General features: G+C 41.6%; 1 protein-coding gene across 1 annotated transcript; it reads left to right on the forward strand.

Annotated features, from left to right (window-relative positions):
* The first annotated feature begins 8,970 nt into the window (after positions 1 to 8,970).
* On the forward strand, positions 8,971 to 27,931 carry C8H1orf141 (chromosome 8 C1orf141 homolog). Its single transcript, XM_073358308.1, has 9 exons — positions 8,971 to 9,052; positions 13,061 to 13,159; positions 15,113 to 15,282; positions 18,377 to 18,510; positions 19,347 to 19,456; positions 21,358 to 21,508; positions 23,203 to 23,329; positions 24,871 to 25,066; positions 26,789 to 27,931. Exons 2-9 carry the CDS (start codon positions 13,079 to 13,081, stop codon positions 27,929 to 27,931), a joined length of 2,112 nt encoding a protein of 703 aa, XP_073214409.1. The 5' UTR covers positions 8,971 to 9,052; positions 13,061 to 13,078.
* Positions 27,932 to 27,986: the final 55 nt, after the last annotated feature.

The following is a 27,986-nucleotide window of genomic DNA, read 5'->3' on the forward strand; positions in this document are numbered from 1 at the left end:
TAAACCCCCACAGTCAGGGGAGAAGCATTACCAAGTTACCAAATACTATTCACCACAAAAGGCGTTATCTCCTCCCCCATCAAAAGAGTGCCTATAGATACCAGACAAGCCATTGAGGATCAAGTGAAAATTTGTTCCATCACTTAGAAAATGAAGACCTGTGAATGTCTGGCAGGAGATGAATCAGGATGTCAGGCATTATACATTTTATTCTGCTACTCATGGATCTTATTCCAGTATTGATATGATTTTTGTTTCTTGGCCCCTGGCTAATGTAGTTAAAGAAAGCTAATCTGGGAGTTGTAAATTAGTCTGATCGTGCCCCTGCATATATTGGATTTAAAGTAGGGCTGTCAAGCAATTAAAAAAATTATTTGTGATATTAAAAAAATTAACCGTGATTAATTGCACTGTTAATAATAGAATACTATTTATTTCAATATTTTTGGATGTTTTCTACATTTTCAAAGATACTGATTTCAATTACGACACAGAATACACAGTGTACAGTGCTCACTTTATATTTATTTTTTATTACAAGTATTTGCACTGTAAAAAAACCAAAAGAAATAGTATTTTTCAATTCACCTAATGCAGGTACTGTGGTGCAATCTCTTTATCATGAAAATTGAACCTACATATGTAGAATTATGTAGAAAAAAAACTGCATTCAAAAATAAAACAATATAAAACTTTAGTGCCTGCATGTCCACTCAGTCCTACTTCAGCCAATCACTCAGACAAACCAGGTTGGTTACAATTTGCAGGAGATAATGCTGCCCACTTCTTGTTTACAATGTCACCTGAAAGTGAGAACAGGCATTCGCATGGCACTGTGGTAGCCAGCGCTGCAAGATATTTACATGCCAGATGCACTAAAGATTCATATGTCCCTTCATCCTTCAACCACCACTCCAGAGAACGAGTCCATACTGATGACGGGTTCTGCTCGATAACGATCCGAAACAGTGGATATAATGCACCGACGCATGTTCATTTTCATCATCTGAGTCAGGTGCCAGCAGCAGAAGGCTCATTTTCTTTTTTGGTTGTTCGGGTTCTGTAGTTCCCGCATCTGATGTTGCTCTTTTAAGTCTTCTTAAAGCATTCTCCGCACCTCGTCCCTCTCAGATTTTGGATGGCACTTCAGATTCTTAAACCTTGGATCAAGTGCTGTATCTATCCTTAGAAATCTCACATTGGTACCTTCTTTGTGTTTTGTCAAATCTGCTGTGAAACTGTCCTTAAAACGAACATGTGCTGGGTCATCATCCGAGACTACTATGACATGAAATATATGGCAGAATGTGGGTAAAACAGAACAGGAGACATACAATTCTCCCCCAAGGAGTTCAGTCACAAATGTAATTAACGCATTATTTTTTTAATGATGATCATCAGCATGGAAGCATGTCCCCTGGAATGGTGGCTGAAGAATGAAGGGGCATATGAATGTTTAGCATATCTGGCACGTAAATACCATGCAACTCTGGCTACAACAGTGCCATGCGAATGCCTGGTCTCACTTTCAGGTAACATTGTAAACAAGAAGCAGGCAGCAGAATCTCCTGCAAATTGTAACCAACCTTGTTTGTCTGAGTGATTGGCTGACCAAGAAGTAGGACTGAGGGGACTTGTAGGCTCTAAAATTTTACATTGTTTTATTTTTGAATGCAGGTTTTTTTGTACATAATTCTACATTAGTAAGTTCAACTTTCATGATAAAGAGATTGCACTACAATAGTTGTATGAGGTGAATTGAAAAATACTATTTCTTTTGTTTTTTACAGTGGAAATATTTGTAATAAAAATAAATATAAAGTGAGCACTGTACACTTTGTATTCTATGTTGTAACTGAAATCAATATATTTGAAAATGTAGAAAACATCCACAAATATTTAATAAATTTCAATTGGTATTCTATTGTTTAACAGTGGGATTAATTGCGATTAATTTTTTTGATCACAGTTAATTTTTTTTTTTAGTTAATCGCGTGAGTTAACTGCGATTAATTGACAGCCCTAATTAAAAGATTGGGACCCAGTAGAAAAACAAAGTGTCTGATGGTTGAATAGAGCTTTGTTGTATAATCCCTTTAGAATTAAAGAGTTGGAAGAAAATTTTCAGAAATAGAAGAAAATGGCAAGGAAGGGCTCAGGCGTTCTCTAGGATGCCAGAAAGGCAGTAATGAGGAGGAACCTTATAAATAAAGAATCATACCTCAATACGATGAGAGCACTCGAAGAAGAAAGTTTGGTTAAGGAACTTTCTGTTTTAGAAGTTAGATATAAATCAATAGGATCTAAAAGTGTATAAGAAAATAATTGAGATGAGGGAAGATTAACCTGTTACAAAACAGATAAGGGTGAGCAAATACTTAAAGAAACAAGAAAAGCCAGCCATCCCTCTGATTAAAAATAAATGTGCTAAAGTTTGTGGATCATTTGAGCGAACTTGGTATCATGTGACAATGGGAAAGGACACAAAAAGTCACTTTCTTCTGGCCAACAAGGAACTTTTCTAGAATAAGGTTCTAAACCTAAAGCTGCTCTGTTTCTCTACTTCAACCGTTTTGACCCAGAACCTCCTCCAGCCACTTCAGCCTGATTTCCCACTGCATATTTAAAGAGATGACACACATCCTCACAACTGGGTTGATGTTTTATGTTGAAATGGTGCAAAGTTCATGTTTGTTTGTTACTTGAAACCTTTGTGAAATGTAAAGGTTTGTGCCTGGAGATTGTGCTTTCATTTAAACTTGAAATCTGGGGCAGGGACAGGACAAGAGTGACCCAAACTGGACTGCAAATCGATTAAAAAGTTTGCACAAACCTCTGCAGAGTAAATTGCTGAAGCTGACAAGGATATTAAAGCAGGGGTTCTCAAACTTGGGCCACCGCTTGTTCAGGGAAAGCCTCTGGCGGGCTGGGCTGGTTTGTTTACCTGCCGCATCCGCAGGTTTGGCCAATCGCGGGTCCCACTGGCCGCTGTTCGCCGCTCCAGGCCAATGGGGGCTGCAGGAAGTGGCGCGGGCCTAGGGATGTGCTGGCCACCTACCTGCAGCCCCCATTGGCCTGGAGCAGTGAACCACGGGCAGTGGGAGCTGCAATCGGCCGAACTTGCAGATGTGGCAGGTAAACAAACCGGTCCGGCCCACCAGGGGCTTTCCCTGAACACGCAGCGGCCCTAGTCTGAGAACCACTGTATTAAAGCTCAACATTCTAATTAAACTAACCCACTGCCTCCAAAATAGACCTTCAAGACTGCTCTTCCATGGATGTGAGGGATGGCATGACCTACAAAGTCTCACAGGAACAAAATGTGTCTCCAAAGTATGGCCTTCAGCAAGGCAATTGACCTCTCTCAGCCTCAGTTTCCTAATCTGTAAAATGGGGAAACAGTGTTTACCTGATCTGTAAGGATGTTGTGAGGCCTATCTAAATAAACGTAAAGGTGGGAAAAGAACTCCTAACCCCCAGTCTCTGGATCACTGGAACTCATCAGCAACTTGTTCAAAATTCTCAAGTACAAAAAATTCTCATGCTAAGATGGTTTTATTGTTTTTTTCCCCAAATTTCCATGAAGCTTAAAATGTTTTACACAAACATTAATTAAAAAAAGAAAAAGGTTTTTTTACAATTTCACAGAAGTTTCATGAACGTGGACACTTTGGTGATGAATATTTCGCCCAGCTCTGGTAATATGTATTGTTTTGTGATGAAGAAAAATGTGGTTTCACTTTTCCTTATGACAGAGAAAATTATAAGGGAAAGTTTAACTGTAAGCTAAATAAGGCTGGAGTCCTGTGTAAAAAATATCATGTCATCAGGTAATTAAAGACTGTATCACAAAGCATATGCGCAAAGGGAACTGAAACAGCAGGGAGGGAGAGGAGTTATTTAAGTTAAGGGCCAATGTTGTCACAAGAACAAATGGATACAGACTGAACATCAACAAGTTTAGGCTTGGAAACTAAGACAAAGGTTTCTAACCATCACAGGGGAGAAGTTCTGGAACAGCTTCCCAAGGGAAGGAATGGGGAGGAGGAGGGGAAATCTACCTTGATTCAAGTCTGAGCTTGATAAATTTATGAAGGGGATGTAATGATGAGATTGCCTATGATGGCATATGTGACTGTTATGAACAATTGCTCTGCTTGCTACCCCCTAATGCCGGCCCTGTGTGTTTGTTTGAGTTACCGTGGCAACGCATCTATGTGGCTGTCTAATCACGTCATGTTTTTGGTGCATGCCTGTGTGTGTGCTTCCACGCTAGTTCACTGGCAAAGACTTTGTTGCAAAGTGTCATGATGGTTAGTGTTGCTGATGAACCCATCACTAAAGAGCTAAAAAGACAATGCAAGTACTGACCAGAGTGTGGGGGGAAGTTACAACTGGATTTGTCAATCATATGACTGGGTTACAAAGGCATTTTGTAAATTGAGTAAAAAAAGAATTCAGCATCAGACACAGCAGTGAGTCGGATGTGAAGCATCATGCCAGCAGGAAACAACATGTGCAAAACTGCCAAATTGCAAAACAGAATACCCTGGTCTCAAACTTCTTCAGCAAGCCCAATGAAACATTGGAGACCCATGTTGTTGCTACAGAGCTTACCCAAGTGTATCACATAATGATAGTGCACCAACAGTCGTATTGGTCCTGTGACTGTGAATTGAAGCTTGCACCTCGTACCCAGATTCAATGATTGCAAAACAAATTAGTTGTGGCCATACAAAAGCCGAAAGCCCTGATTAAAAATGTACCATCACTGCCGTTAACTGAACTTGCGAATATTCTTCACAGTCAAGACAGACCCTACTTCTCAATTGCCACGGATGCATCAGACAAAGGTAACATAAAACCTTTCCCTTGTCCCTAAGATATTGAACCCCTGAACTAGGAATACAAGATAAACTGTTAGACTTTTATGAAGAAAATGAGGAGACTTCAAGTCAATAACTTACACTTTCCTTCAAAAATTTGTAATTCACAAACTTGACTTAGGTAAGTCTCTTCCTTTTGTGCTGACAATGCAAATGTTAATTATGGCAGGCAGGAGCGATGAAAGCTCCCTAAAAGTGTGTGTTTGTGGGGGGACCAGCACCTGAACCATGGCCCTGCCCCTGCGCCGCCCCTTCCACCCAAGACCTCCCCCCTCCCCACTCGCTCCTCTCCGCCCCATCTCCCCCCCTTTGCTTGACCTTACAGCTGGAAAAAAATGATGGGGCCAGGGCACCCTGGCACTCCCCAACCTCCTCTGGTCCCAGTGTCCCTGGGATGGTAGGCAGAAATCTGTATACCAGAACCTTAAAAAGGAGAATGAAAATATTTTACCTGCCAACTGCCCAGGCCACATCATGCATAATGCAGTGGCTCTACAAGTGGACAATGAATCATTGGTGATTCAGACATTTAACCACTTCAGCAGTTCTACTAAGAGAGTGGCTGTGCTGAAGGACATGTTTGAGTTTATGGACGTTGAGTAAGTTGCTTTGCTACGTCACATGCCAACACATTGGTTGAGTCTTTCCCATCTGTGAACAGACTGGTTAGCACTTGGCAAGCAGTCAAGAGCTACTTTGTGTCTCTGGGCAGTGACAACTGTCCATGGAGTTTGCGGCCTCTGTTTGTTGAGAGTGAGCCTGGTGAAGAAGGTCAGGAAACCAACAGTGTTGAGGTTCACCTTTATTTTCTACAAAATGTACTTAAAGTGTTCAGCAATGCTCTCTCTGCCTGGAGAAGGCTAGTGTGACTCTATGTGCAGTGTATGCCATAATAAACGGTCTGCGAATAAAGCTACAGCAATGAAAAAATGACCCATTCTTCGCTGCTAAAGTTGAGAATGCGTTCATTGGAATGACATCTTTGTATTCAGTCCTTCGCAAGGACTTTACCAAACTTTATGATGTTTCTGTCAAACATCTGGAGAAATAGTTTGACTTTTCCACTAGCGGCTATTTGTACAAAATTCAATGTTTTAATATCATCCAAGAGAAGGAGTTGGAGTTCATGGGTCTGTCTGCAGCTGTAACAACAAAAATCTGCAGAGTACCGTGGACCTGGATGAGCTCTACATTGAGCTTTGTACTGTCTGAGAAATCATCAAGAACTTGGAGCGGGGGAAAAAACTGTTGAGGAACTCTGGGCTCAGGTGCTCAGCTGTAAGGGAGATGGTGCTAATCTTCCTTACATAAAGAAGCTGGTTTCCTTCATGCTCAGTATACTAGCCTGCCGTATTTTCAATGATGAAGGATGCATGGACTGACGTGAGGAATCAAAGCAGGATTGAGCTGGTGAGGTCCGAAATGCAAGTAAAAATGAATTTCCTCATGAGCTGCAAGGAGTTCAAAACTTATTTAATCGTCAGAAAGGATGTTATGTGCATGGTCAAGTCATCCAAGAAGTATGAGACTGCTGGTGCTGAAAATTGAGAGCTGTACAATCTACAGTACAAGGTAGGCCTATATGCATGTTCTATTTTTATTTATTTTTTTATCTTATAAACGCAACTATTAACCCCCCTTCCCTGGAAAAAGGTGTCCTGATTTTTCACACTGGCCATTTGGTCACCCTAAACTGATCACCATCTCTGGGGATGGGAAGGAATTTTCCCTCAGGCCAGCTTGGCAGAGACCCAGGGAGTTTTTCACCTTCCTTACAAAGTGGAGCATAGGTTGCTTGCTGTTTTTAACTATAGTAGTGTAAATGGTGGAATCTCTGTGAATTGAAGTCTTTAAATCAAGAGTTGAGGACTTCAGTAACTCAGCCAGAGGTTATGGACCTATTATAGAAGTGGGTGGGTGAGATTCTGTGGGCTGTGATGTGCAGGAGGTCGTACTAGCTGATCATGATGGCCCCTTCTGGCCTTAAAGTCTATGAATTAAGGCTGCACAGGCATTTCCTAACGTTTGAGTGCTTGCCTTTGGCTTTCTGCTAGCATAGTGGTGGTGGCGGCTTTGGTTTTTGTATCTACTGTAATAGAGAAAAACATTGTAACCAAGTGAGCTGTGTATGGTTATCACTGCCCTCTGCTGGATGGAATCAGAACTGGTCAAATATCACAGCCTGGCCTTTTCTAGTGCACAAAAATAATGGCAATTCTCCATTAGCTCAAGCAGTCAGGGCTCTTATAGCAAAAGGATCTGCGTTCTAGCCTTGGTGTGTCTAATGTTCTGAGCATTGTGACATCTGTATAGTTCTAGGTGGCCATGGAGTTGTTAGAATACTTACCATCCCTGTGAGGAAGGCAAGTGTGAGGGTTAAGTAGTCAGCAGTATAGCACTTTACAATTTCAAAATGCTTTTAAAAACATTATATTTAGTTGTTTAGTTAATAGACTGTGGTGGTAAAATGATGCAAAGGATTCTGGGATATGGAGATTACAGGAGAGACTGCTCTCTGAACAACAGTCAAGAGAAGTCTCTGCTTCTGTCTCACCATTGTAGTGCTGAGAATACGTAAGTCAGGAGCTGGGTATGTGTTTGTGAAGAAGTTGCCTTCAGTGCAGTGCCTCTTCAGCATGGACAGGAGCAAATATTGTTAGAACCACATGTAGGGTTGCCAGGTGTCTGGTTTTCAACCAGAACACCCACTCGAAAAAGGACCATGGTGGCTCCGCTCAGTACTGCTGACCGGGCTGTTAAAAGTCTGTGGGGTGTGGGGCTGGCAGGCTACCTACCTGGCTCCAAGTGGCTCCCAGAAGCGGCCATATGTTCCTTGGCTTCTAGGTGGAGAGGTGGCAACAGGGGCTCCACGCGCTGCCCCCGCACTGAGTGCCGGCTCAGCAGCTCCCACTGGCCGGGAACCATGGCTAATGGGAGCTGTGGGGGCAGTATCTGTGGGTGGAGGCAGCGTGGAGAGCCACCTGGCTGCCCCTCTGGCTAGGAGCTGAGGGACGTGTCGCTGCTTCCTGGGAGCCTCACAAGGTAAGTGCTGCCCAGAGCCAGCACCCCCTACCGCAGCCCAACCACCTATCCCAGCCCGGAGCCCCCTCCTGCACCCTGAACCCTCATTTCTGGCCCCATCCCAGAGCCCACATCCCAGCCAGAGCCCTCACTCCTTCCTGCACCCCAGCCCCCATTCCAGCCCGGTGAAAATGAGCAAATGAGTGAGGGGGGGAGAGCAGACAACAGAGGGAGGGGGGAAGGAGTAAGCAGGGGTCGGGCCTCAGGGATGGGGTGGGGTGGCAGAGGCAGGACAAGGATGTTCAGTTTTTTGCAATCAAAAAGTTGGCAACCCTAACCACATGGCTTTTTAAGCATAGTTCTAACATGGTTTCGCTTTGAACACACTGGCTGGCCAAACTGTGTTTGGGTTTTTTCTCTCTATCCCATGAATGCAACCATGTTGGGAGATCTGTAATGGTCCCCCAACATGGCTGTATTTGTGGGGTAAATAGGCCCTTATAAAACAGGCTGGACCCATGTTTCAAATAAACTTAACTCAAGTCTTTACTAAGTTTTAAATGTAATCCTTTAACAAAGTTTGAGCCCCTATCTGGATCAGGCCATAAGTTTTCCTCTCCTGTCCTGCTCACCTTACAGCTTGGCAGCAAGTCACATAGGAAAGTACACATTTTTTTCTCTCTGTTAGACAAGTGCAAACCTTGGCTCTCTAGGCAGTTCCTCTAGATTTACACCAGCATAAACCAGAGCAGAAGCCGGTCCTGCAAGCCCTGCTCCAGGAGGCAGACTAGTCCATTTTCCAGGCTGGGTGGGGTTGTGCACGACTGCACGCCCTGGGGGAAAAGCCCCAGTTCAAATGATTGAACCTGGGAACAGAATATATAGGCATGGTGGTGCCTGACGGTAACCAACACACGATAAGGAAGCCAAGCCCAGTGAGCCAGGGAAGCTATTGCTGAGCAACACTGTAACAAAAGGTCATGGCAGAATTACTGCAGGGTCCTATCCCTGGGGAAAGAGGTGAAGAGGCCATTTGACTGAACTGCGTCTCCCCACCATGCACACAATATCTGTCTGGAGCAGACCACAGGCGCTCAGCACAGCCTTGCAGAGATCTGGGTTAGGGGCCCTGGAGATCTCTTCTGGTAAGTGCCACAGCAAGCTAGGAGAACTGCAGGGGAAGTGGAAGAACTGGAGGGCACGTGGGGCAACACAGTCAGGATCCTAGATGCCCTGAGAAGAAGCAGGAACTGGTGAAGAAGCAACAGCAGTGGGGTTAGACAAGAGGAGAAGCAGCAAGACTCAGGTGTTGAGGAAGGGGAAGCCAGATTTGTGGGGAACCAGTGGGTGGCAGCAGGATTGGGGGAAATGATGAGGAGACAAGAAGGGAGAAGCAGCAGTGGATTATAACAGGAACAGTGGTGCTGGAAATACAGGTTCTGGGGGTGCTGCCAACCCCCTAGCTTGAAGTAGAAACCATGTAGCTGGTGTTTGTTGTTACTATCATCTGCATCCCCCACTATAAAAACTGTTTGAGCACCTCTGAACAGGAGAGGGAGAAACTGGGAAAGGAAGGACAGGAGAGGTGAGGAGGAGCAGTTACTCAGTTTTCCCTGTCTGTAAAAGGGGATAAATACCTGCCCTCCTAGGTATGTTGTGAAGCTTCCTCAAGATTTGTAAAGCGAATGGAGTTTCTTGGATAGAAGATGCCAGGTGTAATTGCCCTATGCCCACTGAAAAGGATTAACCAGGTCTACACTATGGTAATGTCCCAAGGCTGACAATGAGTGTAGTTTGACAACCAGACTTTAATTGCAAATGCAGACAAGGACAAACAGTGTTCGCCAGCTGTTCAGAATAGACCAGCTGTCTGCACATGCAGTTTACACCAGTTACACTGCATACATTGTCAACATCCACTGTCAGCCCCAACACCATTTTGATTAGAGCCCCAGGCTCTAGAGTAACAGGTTACAGAGGTGCAATCCTGTCTAGGTGTACATGTGATCTCACTGTGCTACTGGCCAGGCTGTTGTTTGGAAGGTGTGTGGTTAACTGCAAGTACAGTCAGTTTTTTAAAACAGTGAATCGGTAATTTTAGCCACTATGATTGCCTCTAATTCCTCAAGACAGTTCTGGTTTTACAATCACACTTTCCAGTTTAAAAATAAGTTTTACTCTACCCTTTTCTGGTATAAAAGACTCACGCAGACAGGAGAAACCAACTCATGGACTGACTGTACAGGGGAGTCAATGAAGTGGGTTACAGAAGTGCACAAAATCAACCGAAAAATCAGAACAATCACTTTATTTTCTCTAACCTCTTTTAGATCTAGTAATCTATGGTTGAACTTTTAACTGGATTGAGTAAAACCTCAAAACTCATGTTTTTAAATTGTGCTGCACCTTTAAATATATATGTATCATGTTATATCTAATTGTACTATAGCTTAAAGTATATTATCTCATTGTCTTAACTGGAGATGTTGATGAACATGCAGTTAACTTTTCTAAGCTTTTGCAAATACACGTGTTGACACGCATAAAGGTTTCCATGGGGCTTTGGATGTGTTTGGTACAATGTGCATGCTCGCTCACTCTCTCTTTCTCTCTCTCTCTCTCTGAATGGTAGAAGTTTTTTGTATAACACAAAAGATGTAACTTTTCAGCAGTTGCCAGTCACATTTCAGGGCTGAAGCTGCATCATGGCATATATCTGTGCTGCTTCAGTCTCAGACCCCATTCAGGAAAGTACTTAAGAACATGCCCTACCTGGCAATGAAGTTCAAGGGGACTTAACTACAAGCTTGGCAAAGCTCAGGTCATGATAGCTTACAAGCTATTGCTTCCCTTAGAAGAGGAATTGCTTCATCATACTGGAACAATGGCTCCTGAGTCTCATTGTTTTAAAACTTGTGCGTGGGAATCTTTTTTGTTAACAAACTGATTTATCACATTTCTCTTCATACTAAAAAGGAGGGACCAAATCTTGCCATCTAGAATCCCCTATACTCTGTGGCTCTTTTTGCTGTTGAAAGCTGGACTGCTAAGTGTTCAAAAACTCATAGTGACACAAGGCCCGATTTCCAGAGATGCTGAGCATATCCAACTCCAAATGAAGACAATGGGCATTGAGGGTGCTCAGCCCACTTGAAAATGAGGCCACAAGCTTTTATTGTGCTATCAGTCAATTTGGCCTAGCAGTTTGTGCATTGAGAAGCCTGGAGGCCTGTAGTCTAGTCCCTGCTCTACTAGTGCTTCTTTGTGTAGCCTGGGGCAACTCATCTAACCTTTCTATCTTGGTTCCACCATTGGTAATATGAGGACAATATAAACTTCTCTGACTTTGAGGATTAATCTTTGTAAAGTGCTTTAAGCATGTAAATTGTTATGTAACAGCTAAATAATATTTTATTATTATTACCATGCAGGCCTCCTGTAAATTCTACTATAAGTCAAGGAGCATCTTCCCCTCCCTTCCCCCTTCTTCCCCCCACATTCCCCATAAATAATTCCTCATTTCCCCCATCCCTGCTCACATGAAGCTTGTCACCATGGAATCCTCATTCAGTTTGCATCTCACTGAACTTGGGCTTCATTGCTGCAGCATGTTGTAGTGAAGTGCAAGGTGGTTACACAACGAGAGAGCGAAAGCCTGGATGAAGCCTTCGGAGGACACTTGCTAATTTCATTGCACAGGAGGCTTGTGGAAATCCTGCAGCTGAGAGATCTGCAGCTGGACCCATCATACTTCACCATCTGGGCTATTGTGAGTCTCTACACTTTTCCCTTCCATCAGCTCAGCAAGGCTGTAATTTTATGTCACCTAATGCAGAAGCCAGTTTGTGCTGGGAAAGCAGGGATCACAGCAGGATGATCTTTGAGGAGGATTCAAAGCATAAATGGATCCCACATGGAAGTCAGGAAGGAACCTCCAACCCACCCCATCTCCTCCTCAGACAGCAAACATTGCACTGCACAATTAGACAGGGGTAGTAGTAGGCTTTTTGCCTATCTTGGAAGCATCTAGTATTGAATACTCTCAGAAGCAGGAGACTGGGCTAAATAGACCTGAATCAAATCCAATATGGTAAATACTGTGTTCCTAGGAAATGATCTGCAAAGAAGAAAATATTGTTTGTGCCCTTTTTCTTGTTGCTTTTTGATGTATGAAGAAGACCTGGTTTTAAAAGAGTTTGTTTTTCGGCTTGTATTTTTTCATTCCACATTCAGACATTGTCTTTCCTGGAAGACCCTATGGACAACTAGAGAAACTAGTAGGATTATGACATCACCAAAACCTGTAGAGTGAAACCTTAGCACCTGAGACTGTCAAACTGTTTAGAAGTCTGATTCTGTTTTTTGTTAACACCGATATAACAAACCCCTGAGAAACAGTTGGGAGAAAAGACCTCTTTGTTAAAAAACCAACATGCCTTCCCTTTCGCTGAAAGGCTAGATGTTCCAAATCCTACAGCACTCTGGGCCTCCAAGGAGACTTCCAGAAAGAACAGCAGAGATAAAACTATATTCCCAGTGTTGAGAATAGAAAGTCTGAAATAATTTTGGGGGGAAGAATACCCCTTTCTGTCCCTCTGCATACATTATGACATTTTTAAAATGGAAAAGTCTCCCCGCGCTCCCTTTTCAGGTCACCGTTAATGTCTTTGGCTATTTACCGCATTCTCACCAGCAGATTTCACATGGGAAATCCGATCAGGAGCTAATACAGCTCTGCAGTTAATTCCTGAGTACCTTCTGTGACTGCCTATGGGGAGGCATCCAATAGCAGCATTAAGGGAGGGGCTACAAGGGCAGCTGTGCAGAGGCCATATATCTCTGTGCCCCAAAATCTGTGTTTGATCTCATAAAATACAGGAAGGGCCAAGCCCTGCCTCTGTTCCTCATCCACTTTTATTGAATGAGAAGGAAACTCCTAACCTCTCTCCAGGTTTTTCCTGCTAGGGTATAACATGACCTTTAACAAAGTGATGGGACGGTGTTGTGATCCACGGATTGTTCTCCATGACATTGCCACAAAGTTACTGGTGCTCCACAAAGAGTTTTTCAAAGTTTGTAGCATGAAAGCACCAATTTTTCTAAAATCATGATTTCATTATTATAATTATTTATTTTATTATTTTTTATTTTAGGAATTTAATTAAAGAAAAATGTCGCAGAGACTCTTAGGAAAACTTGATTCTCTGGAACAATATTCACGCAAAAGACTGGCCAAATATGCAAAGGTTGAAGTAAGTATGGAGTATATCGAAATCAAATCAAGGATAGACGCACCCGTTGTCAAAGAACTGTTTCTCGAGTTATGCCAGTACCTACACACTATCATGACTTGCACCATATAATAAATATCTATAAGGTAGATGGATGAGACGGATGGGAGAGGGAGAGACTGATTTATGTCTGACTGATGATTACTCCAGGCAACAAAGGAATACTGATAAAGTGAGCAGGTCACCTGGCAGCTGAGAAAAGAACAACATTAGAAGTGTGACAGGGAGTACCAAGCATTTGGCATCCCCTGCTGGAGGCCCTGCCTTTGGCGTATACTGCCCAAAGAAGGCATCCCTTGGGGGGAAATAGCAAGTTTAGACCTCCAAGAGTGGCCTAGAGAAGCCCCCCAGGATCAGCTGCTGGCAGAACCAATGAAAGTTGGTCCTCCAGCAGCTAGAAGATTTGGGAGCAGGTGGAAGCCAGTCAGGGCCCAGCAGGCATGATCTTTTGAAGCTGCAGGCTGCTGTTTTTTTGTGCATCTCAGTGAGAAGTGAGCATTTTGAAAAGAACGTCTTCCCGTGCTGGCATAACCTCAGAAACACCCTATGCCAATGGCTGTTTTTCTGACCATGTGGCCAGGGGAGGCCAATCAAGTGCCTCTGAGCCCATATACACTTTATTTAAAAAATAATTTGGATTTGGATTTTCAGAATGATTGTTGCCAAAGAGAAGTAGCCCAGACCCCTCACAGGCAAGGCCCCCCCCCAACACATCCTCCCTCACTTATCATGGGCTCCAGCTGCCCATTCTTGCCCACGGCAGCTGTGCGGGTCTCCCTGTGTGAAAGGGGCTGTACAGGGCTTGGGCTACAACCAAGATGGTTGTGCCACAGGCAGCTGCATGGTGCGGCTGTGATTGGGAACAGGCTGAGGGATACATGGGGTGTAGGTGGCTGCCTAAAAACAGCCAAACAGTGTGAAAATCCTCACAGCACCCAATGCTTGGGGTCAGCTCCACAATCTGGGGCGTGAGGCCGCCATGAACACTTTAAGGATGAGAACACTTGGCAGGTGCTAAGTTTTGATGCATGAATAATATAACCATAGTAATAGTTTGTTTGTTTTTTTAAAAGTAATGGAGTAATGAGATCTCTATTGTAAAGCAGCAGTGGGTTGGACTTTTTTTTAGAGTTAACTTTTGCTTGTTTTTCTGACCTGACCTGCCAAGTTCTAGGGCCCAGCTCTGGGGGAACGGTGAAGTTCTTGGTTGAAATAGTGAAAGACTGTTTTATATTACAGAATTTGAAACCGAGGTGGTCATCTTGAGTTAAATATACATTTACTGCTGTACAATTAAGGCAGGTTTGCCTTGAGAGAGGCCCCGTTGGCTCAGATGGGCCCATGACAAAAAGCCAATGGAGCATCTCACCACAGAGCACCTGTAAATGCACCTGCCACAATATCGGTATATGTAGACCAACTCCCCCACCCTTACCTCATGTTTTACCTGACATGTAAAATTGTCAGGTTTTATAATGTGTTCTTTAAAAAATCGTAGGTTGTCAGAATTCTAGCAAACTGATTTCCTGGGAAAATCTTCTGTAGCAGAAGTCAGGGTAACCAGTATCACAGTAATATTTAACTAAGCTGTCTCAGCTACTGCATTGCACTGCAGTTAAAGTAAAAAGACATTTTAAAGTGCATTTAAACTCTAATGAGTGATTATGTAAAATGGCAGTTTCTTATTAACAGCTCTGCTCCCTATGTGTGTCTTCCAAGGCAATGATAAGTTAATGAAATAAACAAGATTTTACTGCTTTGACTCATGTTGGCTTTAAATTCAGATGCTTGATTGCAGAAAGAGATAACAATAGCTGGTGGTTCACAAAATTAGTAATATTTCACGTAATAGAAACAAGGATATTGCAGTCCTAACCAATTAAGGCCATGTATGCTTGGGGTGTTTTGTTGCAGAGCCCAGGGCTTGGGAGATTGCTGTTAAAGCCATTTGTGACAACCCCATTGACATTTGAATTTAAAGAGGATTATGATATACCCAGTGCTAGAACAATAAATATTTGCAGGTCTAAACCTGCACTGCAGTTTGCAGAAGATGAACAGCTCTTCAGACATCAGCAAATAAGGTGACCCCAAACTAGAATGTTTTGTGTTAATTTTAGTTTGACTTAGAGATGCTATAAATATCATAAAAATACCATTACTGTTTGACTTTTACATCAGTTCACTCTTAGCACAATTAAATTGGAGTTGTTAAAACTATCTTGTTTGCATGATTTACCCAAATCTACAGCCATTTGAATTAGCAATTATTAGTGTCAAAGGTATTATTGTTAGGAAAAGCCTTGCAATAAGGGGATTCTGTGCTGTTTCCTGTAGTGAAATGATTCCTCACCATAAAACAGGAAGCTGTGTAAACAGTAACTCACGTGACTGAATGCTAGAAATTATCCTATCCCAAAAGAAAAAGCTGGAAACGTTCAGGCAGTTAGTTTGCCACCTGAGGATGCAATCTTCCTGTGATCTCCAAAGTGATTACATACCAGGGTTTGAGTTGCTATATAAAGTTTGTGTCCATGAGCAGCTGGAAGTCAAATCCTAGAGAGGAAAATAGAAAGGAGCATAAACTCTGGCAAATCAAGTGTAAAAGTATATGGCAGGCGAAGAAGGAATTTGAAGATCAACTAGCTAAGGACACAGACCAACAGCAAACATTTTTTTAAGGGCATCAGAAGCAGGAAGATTGCCAAATGCTCAGTGGGGCTACTGGATGATCAAGGAACACTCAAGGAATACAAAGCCATTGCAGAGAAGCTAAATGAATTCTTTGTATTGGTCTTCACTACAAAGGATATGGAAGAGATCCCCCACTTGAGCCGTTCTTTTTAGATGACAAATCTGAGGAACTGTCCCAGATTGAGGTGTCAGTAGAGGAGGTTTTGGAACAAAATGATACATTTACCAGTAATAAGTCATCAGGACCAGATGATATTGGTCTGAAGAACTCAAATATGAAATTGCAGAACACTAACAAAAAGTGGTATGTAACCCATCACTTAAATCAACTGCTGAACCAGATAACTGGACAGTAGCTAATGTAACACTTATTTTTTAAAAAGGCTCCAGAGCTGATTATGGCAATTACAGGCTTTGGTAAGTCTAACTTCAGCACCAAGCAAAGTGGTTGAAACTATAGTAAAGAGCAGAATTATCAGACACACAAATAAAAATGATATGTTGGGGAAGAATCAACACAGCTTTTTGTAAAGGGAAATCATGCCTCACCAATTTATTAGAATTCTCTGTGGGGGTCAACAAGCATGTGGATAAGGATGATCCAGTTGGTATAGTGTACTTGGACTTTCAGAAAGCCTTTGACAAGGTCCCTCACCAAAGGCTCTTAAGCAAACTCAGTAGTCAAGAGGTAAGAGGGAAGGCCCTCTCATGGATCAATAATGGATTAAAGGATATGAAACAAAGGGTAGAAACAGTCAGTTTTCACAATGGAGAGGTAAATACTGTGGTAAATACTGGGACCTATACCTTTCAATATGATAAATATTCATAAATGATCTTGAAAAAGGGGTGAACGGTGAGGTGGCAAAATTTGCAGACCATACAAAATTACTCATGGTCAAGTCCAAAGCTGACTGCAAAGAGTTACAAACTCTCACTAAACTGGGTGACCGGGCAACAAAATGGCAGATGAAATTCAATATTGATAAATGCAAAGTACTGTAATGCACATTGGAAAACATAATCTCAACTATACGTACAAAGTGATGGGATCTAAATTAGCTGTTAAAACTCAAGAAAGATGTTGGAGTTGTCATGGATAGTGCTCTTAAAACATCTGCTCAATGTGCAATGGCAGTCCAAAAAAAAAAAATAGCTAACAAAATTAGTAACAATTAGTAAAGGGATAGAAAAAAAACAGAAAATATAATGCTACTATATAAAATGCGTGGCACACCCACACTTTGAATTCACTGCATGCAGTTCTTGCTGCCTTGTCTTAAAAAATGTGCAGAGAAGGGCAACAAAAACTATTAGGGGTATGGAATGGATTCCACACACAGAGTGATTAAAAAGACTGGGACTGTACAGGTTAGCAGAGAGATGATTAAGAGAAGTTATAATAGAGGTCTATAAAATCATCAATGCTGCGGAGAAAGTGAATAGAGAAGTATTTTTTACCTCTTCCCATAACAAAGAACTAGGGGATGAAATTACTAGGCAGCAGGTTTAAAACAAACAAAAGGAAGTACTTCACACAACCTGTGGAACTCATTGCCAGGGGATTTTGTGAAGGCCAAAAGTATAACTGGGTTAAAAAAAGAATTAGAGAAATTAATGGAAGATAGCGCCATCAGTGGCTATTAGCCAAGATGGTCTGGGACCCCCATGCTTTGGGTGTCCCTAAGTCTCTGACTGGCAGAAGCTGGAACTAGACAACAGGTGAAGGACCATTTGAAATTGCTCTGTTCTGTTCATTCCCTCTGAAGCATCTGGCACTGGCCACTGTCAGAGATAGGATACCAGGCTAGATGGACGATTGATCTGACCCAGTAAGGCCATTCATACATTCTTATATACCTGTTCCCTGCTACTTGGCAGAGAGGGGTAGCGCAAAATCCAATCTGTACTTTGAACACTCTCAAGTTTGGAGACATTGTACCTCTGAACACTACTCCTGCCATAGAAATATAACATTAAATTAAATAATTTGACTTTAATTCCAGTTCTAAGCATCGTTCACAATGGTTCATTTAATGGAAATTCTCTTCCAGATTCAAGACTCAAGGGGCAGCTGCTGCAGTTTGTATAGTGCATATTACAATAGGGAGCTCAAAAGCAGCAAGACTGTGTTAGAATGCCAGCCACTCCGCGAGAGCAATTTCAAAAGTACTAGTGTCTATACTGGGCACCTTTTGTTCCCATTAATTTCAGTCATAGTTCAAGTGCTCAGCATCTTTCAGGATTAACCCTCTTAGTAAATACACAAAATATTAAATGATAGGGCCCAACCTAACATTTTGGACCTAGAGCTATCACCCATATGTGCTAAATTTTGTTATTACCATTATTTCTTATCACTTGGGGGGACAACCTTTCTTTTGCAATATTAGCTAAAGTATTACTGTATTATTCTGTTACCTTTTCCAACCTGTTTAACTTTTTTTAGTCAGATATTATTGTGCATGTCTATCAAATGTACAGCTTTGATTTTAGTCCTTCCAGACTTAAATCTGTGACCTCAAGACTGACGGCTAGAAAGAGTCACTCTGGCAAACCAACTGCAAGGCCATTTAGTGCTCCAGATACCTTGCAAGCTAAAGCATGTCATCAGAAAGGTACTTCTTTATGTATCGCAGGTTACTGCTGATTCTGACATACACATTCTTTAACTTGTTTAGCAATTCTGTAAAACATTGTATGCAAAGTATTGACATTCGATTTCACATTTCAAAAAGCATGACTTTAGCACTATTGCACCCAGTCTACACTAAACTATGTCTTCACTGCCAAAAAGGTGTGTTTTTACATCGAGAGAGTTAGTTAACTTGATGGGGAAAATGCATTTTTTCTTACAGTGAAGACATAGCAAAAGAAAAATAGTTGCAAGAATCAATTTGTTTGGATGTGTTGAGCTTACAGGCCCTTGCATCTACATGTAACAGCCATCTAAGATATAAGTAATGACTGTACATGTGGGAGAAGGTCTTTAGCTCAGATGTGGTTGAATCAGTACATTGTGAAAAGGAAACCACAAATGTTGCAGCTGTCCTGGTTCAACTAGTTCTCCCATCCAAGAATACAGCTCCCTGTGTTAAGAAAAAACCAAAAAGCCCTTGCTCCTGGAGACAGTGCTGAGCATTATAAGGTATGTGCTCCAGAATCGCAGAATGTGCTGGTATAACCTCAGATGAAAGGAACGCTGTATGTGGATGAGTCAGAACGGTTTTGTTTAAAAAATAGTGTTTTGAGGTAAACCTGCTACATCATTGCAAGGACAAGCAAGGGAGCACAACATTACATGTAATCACTGTCCCTTCAGCAGTTTCCTTGCTTGATGTGGCTGCTTATTTTAATGATTAATTCACCTCTAATGTAACCTATTAATTTAAAATACTACACTATAATAATCTCTTCAAATTATTCCTAATTTCATATGTATCTTTTTTTATAGAGAATCTGTACAAGTTAAAAGAAGATTTTATTTCATTAAAACTAAACCAAAAAGTAAAATCTGCTAGTCTTAGACCAAAAGTTCACAGAAGACCAAAGTGGAACACAGAGGTAAATTTCACTCTCATCTTAACCCCAAACTACGAACTAATTGCTGTCTTAACTCTAGCCAGATTTACACATGCTTTAAAACCGATACTAATTTCTTCTTGGGATGATTTACATCATCTTTTGGGGTATGGAAGAAGGAGGTGTCTGTTTGAGGGGAAATTCCTTTTCTGGCTGTAATCTAGATAGCCATGAAAATCACTCATCATAATGAGGGGCAAATTAGAGATGCTAGTTAGTTCTTTTTTTTCCTACAGAAAATACAGATCACAATTTTTTTCTAGTGAAACATAATTTTTTTCAAACTACCTGAATATCTGTTGGTCCATGGGTGTGTCCCCTTTTGCAAAACTTAAAACATTTTATTTTGTATAATTTAACATAACAAACTTGATGGCATTTAGAATAAATGGAAAAACAAGATTGCTACAAGATGAGGCAATCTTGCAGAAAGTTCTGAACTTGATGTACATACAGTATAAACATCAACTGTAAACTTAGGGAAGTGATCAGTGTTTAAAAAGGCTTTGCTGGAGAGGAACCTGACAAAATGAGTGAACATGTGACTATGGGGCTACTTGGCATAGGCATTTCTGGAATATTTGCTTCTCTTGCATTCACGCCACATTAATATAACACAAGCTGCATACAGTAAAGGTAAGTATCTTAAGGTGGACCAGACAGCCAAAAAAAATGCCAATGGAACAAACTAGAAGTGAAAAAATCAGTCTTCTTCCTACTGAGCACTAAATCAAAATATTTCTTGTAATAAACAATTAGCTTTTATTATTAATAATTTTATTACGGCAGTGCCGAAGGGCCAACCAAGAATGGGGCTGTCTTGTGCTTGGTGCTTAGTAGAAGGTCCTTCCCCTGAGATGCTTATAATCTAAATAGGCAAGACAGAGAGAGTGGGGGAAAGGGGCAAAACACAAAAGCAGGATGTGAACAATACGATGGCAATCATTGTCATATTAATTTCACAGTTTTTTGGGTGGCTGGGTTTAGTTAGGAAGGGATGAGCTAAATGGAAAGAAAAGGCAAGGGGAGGGGGTGAGGGACAGGGCAGGGGAGAAGAAGGTAAAAGGAGCAGGTGTGGAGTTTTGTTTTTGTTGTTCAACGTAATTATAACCCTGTGGGGCTAAATATATTCTGATTGGCATAGACCGATTTTTTTCCTTCCCCGCTGAGCCATAACAACTAGTGCCTGCTTTCACAACTCTGATGCACCTGAGGGTTTTCCTTCAGGGTAAAGCCAAATTCCAATTTCAGATGTGCATCAGCATGTAGTTCAAGAATATGGTAACATTTTGCCAATAACTACAACACAGTGATATCTAAGCTGCCACACCTTATCCCTATACTTAAAAGAGGAGATATCAGTTGTAATCCTATGGGTATCTACTGGCAAAGACTGACTTTTTAACAGACGTTCTTACACTATGCACACAAGCAGTGTTACGGAGATATATATATAGAGAGAGAGGCTGGCAGTGTTTGCTCACATATCTGAGTCTAGCACCTGTCTCTAAATGTGAAATCTACAAAATTTGTATAAGCGATCCACATTTTGTGCATACTTACTTTATATTGGGCAATGAGATTCTGTCATGAGCTTAGTATAAATGGTTACGCAATGATCTGGTATAGCAGGTCCTGTGTTCTTATTTATAATTCAAGTGACTGGGCTCTTTCATTTTACCACAAATACTATACTTTCTAATCTTTTTTTTTTATTATTCAGTCTGATTTTTTGCTTTAAATGCATGATCATTTAAAGTTTCTGACATACTGTTTACCATGAAGATGATTTAAAAGTTTCCATGTTAGGGTTATATTTTTAATGGTGACTCATTACAAATATGATATGATGTTAACATGTACAAATACTTCCTCATATCCAGGTTGAAAATGTTCCGAAGCTGGATGTCCTCTGTCAGCAAGATAGCCAAGCCCATTTACCGTCTACTCTTGACCATACAGACACTTCTCATTGGTGCCCTCCTACAAGTGCCAGTAGTCAGAATGAAGAGTCATTTCTAACAGCTTTAATGGGTAAGAATCAGTGAAATCCTTCCGTATTTACAGCTGAGGAAAATACATGGAGATTTACCAGTAGCATTGCATTGCCTTAGATTCGTATTAGAAGGAAAATTTTACTTGAAGAAACTAGCTGTGACAACTGGATAAAAGGACACATCCTGCCTAAATGGACTATTAAATGTGCATAATTCTAACTTGTTTAAACGTTTCCCTATTATATCATCTGTTCAACTTACATTTTTCTTTCATTCTTAAATTTATTTTTATGACTTAAATCTTGCATTAGTCATGGTATGAGATGAGATTAAAAATGTGGTTCTACTCTGAAAAGTGACCTTATAAAAATGCTATCGTGAGGTTCGCTCTTATAGTGTCTCCAATGATTCCCTATCAAACTTGCTCCATTTACAAGTAAAAGATTATTTGTCTAACTGGTTGACAGGCTGAGATCTAAAAATCAAATGTAGTAATTTCTGGCTTGTGCAACAACACCAGTAATAAATGTTCTGTGGGGCAAATATTGCCTTCAGTTACAAGTTGCCTTCAGTGCAACTTCATGCTCCTTAGATCATTCCATCACTTATACCAGTGCAAACCTGTTGCGTAAGAAGGTCTGCACCAGAGCAATTGAGAGTTTCAGAGGTGACTTTGCAATTGGAACTTAGCAAACAATTCAACTGATGCTAGTGAGCCAGAAAATAATCCGGTTAGCTCTCTCAGTTCTGCAGGGCTAACAGTAGTAAAAACTTGCTTTTTTTTCCATCAACCTCAGCAGCTATGACCCTGAACACACACCGAGAGCAGATGTGCTCAGTCAGAAGAGGCTGTTTTTACAGAATCGCTCTTCAGGGGGAAATTGCTCTTTAATGGTCAGATTGTGCCATTAAGGAACATTTTCTCAGAAGGAGAGAGCCTGTAGCTGTACTGTCCCTGGTGGGGAGCCTATGGGAGGCACCATGCCTTCTGGAGCCCAAGTCTCTGAACCCCTTTAGGGATGGTGCATCATGCATACTCTTCTGCAAAAGAGTAGGTAGGTCCATGGCCCTGATTCCTTTCTGTCCCTCTGGGAGAGGCTAGTGCTAGCCCTGAGCAGCCCTTGTGCTTGGAGGAGCTCAGGGATAACTGTGGTTAGTCACTGTTCAGAGGGCTGAAGATGGGAGTATGGCTCCTTGTGTCCTCCACTTTCTTGAGGACCAGTGCAGGACCAGCCACAGTCTGGCCCTAAGGATGCTGCTGAGAAATTCTGCTCAGCAGGGAGAGTGAAGTGCACAACGATACAAACAGAGTTGCTTTTAGTCACCACACAGGGTCCCATCAGTTTAAGGAAAAAAAAAACAAAAACATGAGTAACTGTAGGAATGTGCAATGTACCCTATGATGGAAAATTCTACGTGACCTGCCACACTTCTGCTACCATCTTGAATTCCTTGTTCTGAAGAAGGAATCCTTGTGGCTGAATGCAGCACCATACTGTCAAAGATGAAGAAAACATAAGACGCACTCTCTGCAAAGCTGTAGGCCGGGGTCAATCAGTTTAGCCCACTGATGTGATTCGTTGAAGATCTCCCATATGCTTTATTTTTTTTATATGGTTTTATAATACCCAATGCCTATACTATTTTCCAACAGCAGCCTGTGAGAAGTAACTTTTATCTCCCTTATTTGCACATATACGTATCACATACGAAAACTCACTGTCTTTTCAGGGGACAAGATAGCGCAATACAGTATTTATGGGGAAGCTGGCAAATTCGTTGCTCAACAGCTAGAGAGAAACAATAAAATCAGAGTCTGTGTAAATGGCCATTTGCCATTAGATGGTCTGAAAGAAAGGTAATTACTGTCAGACTGTAAATATTACTGCAAATCTAAGTTGAATTACTTTCTGAATCTGTGGCATCCCAATGACTAGTCAATAGTCATTAGTCAATGACTGGCCTTACTACACGGTTAGCTCTCACAAGACAAGTAAAAGTAGGCCTGGGCAGTAGTTGGAGTGGCGAACTTCAAGGAGTGCCTAGGATGATGAAGCAGGAAGTGGTACTAGCAATTCAGTGGGTAGCTCTCTTCCCTCTCTATCAGTACTGAACCAATGCCCCCTTGGATGATGCCAAGGAGCCCTGTGCTGCTTAAAGTGCCATTTTTATTGTAAAGCTTAAAAGACAAGTCATGCTGGTCATTAAAGATCCCATGGCACTTTTGCAAGGACAAAACCATTAACCTGGGAGTCCTAGTCAAATTCTAACTCAAGTAATTGCAATCTGCCTACTTACGTTGCCCCTGCAGCTTCATCTGGTTATGGTATTCTTCACCTCTCCTAAACAGTTGCATACAGTCGAGCCACTGTTATACCCTGTTCATACCAGACTGCATGTAAGTGATGAGCTGCCTTTGCTCTGTGTACCAGAGAGCCTTTGCTGATTAAAGGGGAAGGCAGAGAAGGAATTAGATCAGGTGAGTCACCTCAGCTGCCCATGTTTAAAGTGAGTTGTCTGCCATACCATTCTCAATGTATCCGAGATGGGGCTGTTAGCATGAGGGCTCTGCATCTCACGGCTTGAATCAGCATAGGAACAAATGGTCATGCCAGACCCTGCTGGACCTTATAGGTAATATCTGACCCTGTTGCATGACATACAATGTCCCTAAGCCATGGAAGGGGTTGATGGGTCCCATTAAGCTGTGCCCCCAGGAGAAAACAGTGGCTTCCCATGATAGGACAATTGTGTAACGTGGGTCGCCAATACGAGCACGTCGACTCAGGAAAGGACATATGTTTATCAGAGAGTTCTGTGTTGACAAACCTGTACTCACAAAGGGCTAGATTTTCAGAAGAGCTAAGCACCTATATTCAGTATCACAATGGGAGCTGTGGGGCACTGAGCTCTTTTGAAACTCTGCCAGTGCGCTTCCACAAAGCCTATTTCTTTCTCCTTTTTGCAGCCTGATATTTGGCAATTCTCATCATGAGCAAAACCTTCAGGAAAAGCTGTCTGTACTGGAGCTGGAGGTCCAATTTCCAGCTCAGGTGGATGTAGGTGCACCAGCCTTGATCAACGCAGTGCACTAGAAACAGCAGCATAGCCATAGAGGTGCAGATGGGGGGACAGGCTAAGTACCCAGGGTCTGGGATGGGATTATACTCAGGGTGGCTAGCCCATCCATCTACACTGCTATTTTTAGCATGCTAGTTCAATCAAAACTGGTATGCGCACATCCACCTGAGGTGGGAATTACTTCCAGCACGAAGTGTTGTCATACCCTAAGCTGAATACCCATACCTGCTTTTAAAAGATTGTTGTCTGAACATGTTTCAGGGAACAAGCAGCTATCTGCATCATCACTTGTTTAACTATGGCCTTCTTTATTTTAAGAAATGAAGCTCCTCTGAAAGAAGGTGTTTTTAATCTTGAAGAAACAGAAAGTAAGAATAATTTTCACCTGACTAAATCTGCTTCAGAAGAAAAGAAAGACTTCATCTCCTTGACTATTGAGGATGAAATGGAAAAACCAAATGCTAAAATAATCAATGTGGGCTCTCCAAAAGCAAAATCTCCCAGGCCGGTGGTGGTAATGTCCTGTTTACTGTCCCTGTTGTGTTTGGTAAAGTTTACAAGAGGTCTTGTACGCTACTGCATGCTGCTATTAAAAGAATATTCTATTTTGAAATAAGACCAGACTTCTGAACACTTGAGATTCCTGCAATAATAGCTTGCTATTTCATTATCCGTATTTGGAACAGTATGCATACAGTGTAACGTTTAGCAGGGGTGGAATCCTGGCCCCAGTGAAGTCAATGGGGTTTTTGCCAGGATTCCTCCTTAGGTCAGTGGTTCTCAACCAGGGATAGATGTGCCCCTGGGGTATGCAGAGGTCTTCCAGAGGGTACATCAGCTCATCTAGATATTTGCCTAGTTTTACAGCGGGTATGTAAAAAGCACTAACGAAGTCAGAACAAACTAAAATGTCATACAACAACTTGTTTATATTGTTCTATAGACTATACACTGAAATGTAAGTACAATATTTACATTCCGGTTTATTTATTTTATAATTATATGGTAAAAATGGAAAAGTAAGCCATTTTTCAGTAATAGCATGTTGAGACAAATGTATTTCTATGTCTGATTCTGTAAGCAAGTAGTTTTTAAGTGAGGTGAAACTTGGGATAGAGAAGACAAATCAGACTCCTGAAAGGGGTACAATAGTCTGGAAAGGTTGAGAGCCACTGCTCTGCATCATATGTCTTAACACCTCAGCTTCTGGCCAATGTCCTACGCTCTCAGTTGAAGGCTGTCGGGAGAGAAGGGACTGAGTGCAATTGTTAGCCCCTGAAGAATAGGGTAAATTGGGTCTCTTGGAAGGAGCCAACCTGTTCCCATTTCCTCTGCTCCCATTTCCAGCACACTTGACATGATCTGCTGCCAGTTCCTGCTCAGTTTGCAAACCAGCAGGGTGAGGGAAGAGACATCTATTGGGATCTGGGAGGAACTGGTTTAGAGCTAGCAACAGAGCGAGAAAGTGGTGCAGGCTGCAGAAGGTTGGGGGGTGTGGGCAGCACGTTCTGGCACTCAACAATGGGTGATAGGTTTTTTTGATAGAGGGCACCTGCTTAGGATGCAGATGGGAAAGGAGATGAGGAATTGGTGATGGATACGGATGTAGTACTAGTTCCTCAGTAAAGAGGAGTAAGGACAAATACACACATTCATAATGCTCTAAGGCTTAAGATTTCATGATTAATTTTAAGACCTAGTAAAATGCAATTTATGCTTTATACTGGCAATTAAACCCTGTGGTCTGACCATACTTCTTTAGGGTTGACATTTGAGCTAACTTGTATCAAGCATGTCCTGAATGAACTCTAGCCCTAGAACCTGAATTCACTTGCTGTGGTATTTTCTGTTTCTGGAGTTATTGGCTGTTATTTTCAGACCTATGTAAAGATTTCAAAAAACTCAGCAGGTTTTTCCTTCCACTGGGACCTCTATGTATCTCTTTTTTGTTTTTTTCTACAGTTTTCTGTATTGTACGTGAATACTCACACTCTACCTTGACTAGAAACAAGTGTCAAAAATGTATGATAAATACAGTTTATTAATATGGCACTGCAATGCATCATGTGGCTATCAGTACCATGTGACTGTTAGTGGGATATCTAGCTATATTATCTGATCTGATCCTATATATTTCTGCATCTTCAATACATTCTTGGACTTCGTTATGCAAAGATCTCAGAAACTATATCAGTAAGAAAGGAGAAAACTAAAGTCCCATTTCTTTTTTCTACAGAAAGTGAGTGAAACATACCCCATCATTTATGCTGAAGAAGGATATGTGCAAAACTCTATTTTGAAGAGGTGGCTGCATTTACATGGAGATAAAATGTCTTACAACTCAGAAAATGAAAACGGTGAGGTACAAACAAATCCAAATTCAGTTTTACAAAGCAACTGTGATTATACCCTTGCCTTAGTTGGAAAGGAAGAAAAGGGTACTTTTAATATAACTGCGAAGGGGAATAAAAAGCTAAAAAGAACATTATCTGGGAAACGGAAAATCAATATTCATATTTTATCTTCAGATGGAAAAAGTAAGAGCTTAAAAGATTCACAGAAGGAAAAAACTTTTGTGCAGAAAATAGTTGGTAGCTTTCATGATGCTGAAGTACCAATCAGTAAGCTCCCATCAAAAGACAGGAATGTTTCAGCAACTAGGGCTGAATGTAACCCTGATGGCCTTGTTATATTTGGAGTGAACCCAAAAGCTACAGCACACCAATCTGCTAAAGCAAATGCAGCAACCATCGCTAAATCTCACGGCTCTTACAGCAAGCCACTAATCACAGTCTCCCAGCTTCATAAAAAAGGCAGGTCGGCTCATTCGTCACAGCTGGATTATATATCCATAACAAAATCTATTAAAATACCTGACTGTCCAAATGTCAATTCACAGTCATTTCTCAAAATCTCAGGGAAATGTGATCATTTGGAAAACAAAAGGATTATTCTATCTGGTTTTTGGGGTAAAGAAAAACCTCCACCTAGTAAGAACAATGAAGTAGCCAAACCTGCCAGGTGTTCTCAACCAGCTTCTTGCAAGGAAGAAACATCAGCTGAGATAAAGCTAAATAATAAGGAACATTCCATAGATAGTAGGAAAGGCCAAGAATGGGATAATACCGTGGAATTCTGGAGCACTAGAAGATCTTCAGCATCACTGAAAAATTCACATGCAGTGCCAGACAACAGCCTTGAGTCCCAGAAAAAAGCAATGCTACCTGAACGCCCAGCATCATTACCTGTTAACTTCAATCATCCAATTATTAGTATACCAACTGCACAATGTGATGCCTCAGAATTCAAGATAAAAAATGTTGAGGCTGAATTTACAGACAACACTGGTACTCCAAAGGACACCAGTCGCTACAATTAACTGATGGTATGTCTAACAATGGGCTTCCAAAGATATATAGGATGGATCCATTTCT

This window comes from Lepidochelys kempii, chromosome 8 (assembly GCF_965140265.1).
Source record: "Lepidochelys kempii isolate rLepKem1 chromosome 8, rLepKem1.hap2, whole genome shotgun sequence".
In the NCBI taxonomy this organism is placed as follows: domain Eukaryota; kingdom Metazoa; phylum Chordata; order Testudines; family Cheloniidae; genus Lepidochelys; species Lepidochelys kempii.

What these genes read in the sequence shown, in the direction of transcription:
- C8H1orf141 (XM_073358308.1), top strand. Translation starts at nt 13,079, where the DNA reads ATGTCGCAGAGACTCTTAGGAAAACTTGATTCTCTGGAACAATATTCA. An exon ending in TTCAGACATCAGCAAATAAG is followed by an intron (nt 15,283 to 18,376) that starts GTGACCCCAAAC and finishes TCAAATGTACAG; the next exon opens with CTTTGATTTTAGTCCTTCCA. An exon ending in TTAGATGGTCTGAAAGAAAG is followed by an intron (nt 23,330 to 24,870) that starts GTAATTACTGTC and finishes CTTTATTTTAAG; the next exon opens with AAATGAAGCTCCTCTGAAAG.